The sequence below is a fragment of the Crassostrea angulata genome, chromosome 1 (assembly GCF_025612915.1).
Source record: "Crassostrea angulata isolate pt1a10 chromosome 1, ASM2561291v2, whole genome shotgun sequence".
Taxonomy (NCBI): Eukaryota; Metazoa; Mollusca; class Bivalvia; order Ostreida; family Ostreidae; genus Magallana; species Magallana angulata.
Window position 1 is genome coordinate 45295592 of NC_069111.1, and position 4085 is coordinate 45299676.

General features: G+C 30.4%; 1 protein-coding gene across 1 annotated transcript; it reads left to right on the forward strand.

Moving 5' to 3' along the window:
* The first annotated feature begins 907 nt into the window (after positions 1-907).
* LOC128185088 (uncharacterized) lies at positions 908-3184 on the forward strand. The gene is made up of 4 exons (XM_052854797.1): positions 908-992; positions 1183-1368; positions 1952-2045; positions 2340-3184. Exons 2-4 carry the CDS (start codon positions 1356-1358, stop codon positions 2845-2847), a joined length of 615 nt encoding a protein of 204 aa, XP_052710757.1. The 5' UTR covers positions 908-992; positions 1183-1355; the 3' UTR covers positions 2848-3184.
* Positions 3185-4085: the final 901 nt, after the last annotated feature.

Consider the following 4085-nt stretch of genomic DNA (forward strand, 5'->3'; position numbering starts at 1 on the left):
TTTTTATCGATAGTAAGTAGTTTGGTTTTTTTTTTCTTTAGCCAGTTTTATCATTTTAACAAAAATATATAGAATTTTCATGAAAAAAAATCTGAATTTTAGGACATAGCAAAGTCATGAAAAAAGTCACGTAAATAATATTTAGAATATCTATGTGTTATAGGCCCAAGTCTACAAATACTATTTATAATTCCCAACACCAAAAACTCGATTAGATAATTGAATTTTTATATATGATTTATGATAGAATGAAATATTCATTGAATTCCTTTATTTTATAGATACTTTGGTATATGAAAGATCAGATGAATTTTGTTTGGTTTGTGCAAAAGCAGATATAAATCCGGATGCACATTTAAGCAATTTTGACTGCGATAAGGAACCCTTTCGTCTCTGTGGTATTATCAAGATATTTTATTGCATATTGCTTTATTGTCACTTTTTTCACTGCACGGGCACACGGTGCATTAGTTTCTCTAACATTATATTTTGAATTGAGTATACTGTATTCAAATTAAGTTTTCTGCAAACTGAAAAAGTGTTTCCAAAAAACTATACACTTCCTGTCAACATAAATCAAAAATTTAATGAGACTAGTTTCTTAAGCTTGTTTCTTGTTATTTAATGCACGACCGCTTTTGCGCTCAGTATGAATACACACAGATTTACCGGATAATGTTTGATTAATTTGACGTAGATTTCAAAGAATTATAGGTAAAGACAATATTTATTTTTGGACGGGTTCAACAAGTGAGAAAATAATTTAGTTTTTTAAATATAATCATTCATCATTTTAGTATATCAAATACAATTGTGAAAGTATGAGGAAGAGAGACTGGGTCCTGTTTTTGTTTTTGCATTTTAACAATTTTTTTTTTTTCAAGTTGAAAGGCAAGATGTATGTTATGATATTGAGGTGGACAACGGAAAGTGGAGCTACACCAATATTGACTGCGCTCAACAGCTTCTATTTCTTTGTCTGAAATATAATGGTTAGTATGAATAACAACACTGAAATGTGTAACTTTATGCATTGTATGTCTTATTTCTCTTACTAAAACTGCAAAACTATGTACATGTATAATTTCTATTTATTATAATTTGGTAGCAAAAATTGCTCTTCCGGCGCTCCGTGGGATCATTCGCCGTTATACAGTTGCTGTTTTAGTCTTGCATTTACAGAAAATATCACCAGTGATCATGAAAAAAGGTCCACCTCGACCACAGCAGGCGAATTATCTGAAGACATATCGACCAATTCAATTCAGTCATCTGAGCTTAGCTCAAAGTATCCTACTGAGGTTCAAACTTCCATTCCTCCTCTTCAATCGTCTACATCATTTGACAAAGCGGCGATGTTGAGTACCGGTACAAAATCATTGCGTGTTTCTATTACTGATAAACTAAGGGGATTTTTTGTCGATTATACTTTGTTTTAAATGCAAAACAACTGTAAAAGGTCTATAAAAGGTTTGATCTTAATAAAATCATTCGTGTCTCAAAAGTACATGCATTCTTTTAGATAATGTCGTTAAACGACAAATTATTTTTTGCAAAAATCTTATAACAGTCACGGTAACTTCCATCTATTTCTTATAATAAGTGTCAATGACATTTCTTAAATGATAAAGATGAGGAAAGTTTATATATATATATATATATATATATATATATATATATATATATATATATATATATATATATATATATATATTTATTTATTTATTTATCTATCTATCTATCTATCTTGGTAAAATTAAATTAAATTATTTAACCATATACCTATAGCAAACTATCTTACAATATATTTAACATGAATGTGTTGCAAGATTGTTTGCTATAAAGTCGGCCTTGTAATAATTTCAATATGTACATGTAATACATAGAAAAATCTTTTTAGCTTGCTTGCGAGTTACATCACATTGTTATCAACAATAACATGTCTTTTTAGGTACTGTTGGAGCTTTAGCCGGTCTATTTGTTGCTGTCTTTGCATTGACCTTTTTGGTTCTCCTCTTCCGGCTTTATAGAAAAAAGCGTAAACAGTGAGTCTTACTGAGATTTATAATACATTCTACTATATCTGAGAATGACATATTGTCCATTAAAAGCCGAATGAAGATTTTCAAATCTAGATTCTGATTAATTACCACTTTGGATGAATGTATCGGTATTGGTTTCTGTTTATACATATCTGTATCTCAAAAACCTTTGGATTCTTTTACCACTAAAATATGTTGTAAAGTTGTGCCAATAATTGTGATTATCCGTATGATATGATACTCTACAATTGCCACTCAATATTATGCATATTAAATGGTAATTAACTTTTGTAACAGCAAGCTACCTGATTCCGAGAATGAAGTTCAGCAACCACATTCGTCCGAGACCGTCAATAATTTGTATACTGATATGATGCATGCACCTGGCACTAACCGGACACAAAATGACGTCGTGCTAACAACTACAACAAATGGTGTCCGTAACGATATGATGCTGGTGTCTGGAACTAATCGGAACCAGAATGACGACGTCTTAACAACTACAACTACAACAAGCGTTGTTCGTAATGATGATATCTATGTAGAAAATGAAGAGGGAGAGTATGACCATTTACATTCCAGTCGTCCAAAACAAGTTGTATCAGAAATGGAAGATGAGAGATTTGCAACATCTACGGAGCTGGAAAATGCCTCTTATTCTACAGTTGGAAAAATCAGGAACTCTGTTCCAGATTGTGATAACGAGTACGATAGCATGGCAGCGTCTTTAGACAACAATTTCCGATCAGTTGCCAATTCGGGCTACGAATTTTGCTACCAGTCAAGACAAAGAAAGGATTGTTAGGGTTAACCGTCTGTTATTCTTGAAATATGCATTAAGTGTTTGATCAGTTCCTTCATAAAGCAGAGTTAATCTTCATCTATAAACACAGTGAAATAATGCTTACAAAACATATTTAAGGTCAAGATTTATTTTTTTTAACTTGCCTTTAAAATGGTTTTAGTAATATCAAATTGTGTATTCTAATCAATAGATCTTGTTGATAGACATGCCTTATAGGACCCAGTTTTTTGTTTTGATTTTGGTTTTGACCTCATAGCAATGAGTGCGTTACATGTTATATGTATAACAATAATAGTATAATACAAATCCTCTTAAAACCTTATAAAATATCTATTTTGAGGTGACTATATTTGGGTTATTCCAAACCTAAGTATAGTTACATATTTGTTGAAAATATCTGTTGTTTCTCATGATGTTTTTATTTATTCCACACAGAAATTTATACTTATTGCTTCTTAATGTTACAAAAAAATTATATTATCATTTATCTGATTCATTTCTTTATTCAATAAAATTATCAAATTTTTCCATGAAATATTAAATGTTTAATAATGGAAACTATTCCACTAGTTGAATATCACTTAAGTTTTTCTGATCACTAATTGTCTGTCGTGCGTCCGTCTCTCCGCCCCGTCTGTCCGTCTTTTAGAAGTTTTAGACTTCTTTTCCAAAACCATTGGATCAATTTCATCCACACTTGGCACAAAGTATTCTTCGGTGAAGGTGATTCGAAATGTTTTTTTAATGAATGGTCATACTCTCTTTCAAGGGGAGATAGTTCAGAATAATTGAAAACTTGTTTGCAGTTTTTAAAAATATTATTTTCAAACAGCAATTGGCCATCAAAACTATAACTTATTTTCAGATAAAGTAAATTTAAAATGTTCAAATCATGATCTCCGGGGGTAAAGTGGGGCCACAATGGGAGGTTAAATTTTTACATAGGAATAAATAGAGAAAAAACTTTTAAAACCTTTTCAAAACCAATTGGCCAGATAAACTGAAACTTGCGTGGAAGCATTCTTAGGCACTGCAGATTCAAATTTAAAAATTAGAGAGAAAAAAAAAATATTTTCTTCTCACAAACAATTTCTCAAGATAAGCTGACACTTGTTAGAAAGCATATTCGGGTTGTAGATTCAAATTTGTTTAAATTATATATTGAAAAAAAAAATCTGAAAACTTCAATGGTATATATAATATATATATATATATATATATATATATATATATATATA

Bases quoted from the DNA above. Each gene is read 5' to 3' on its own strand.
- LOC128185088 (XM_052854797.1), top strand. The intron at 2,046-2,339 runs GTGAGTCTTACT...CTTTTGTAACAG, and splicing joins TATAGAAAAAAGCGTAAACA to CAAGCTACCTGATTCCGAGA.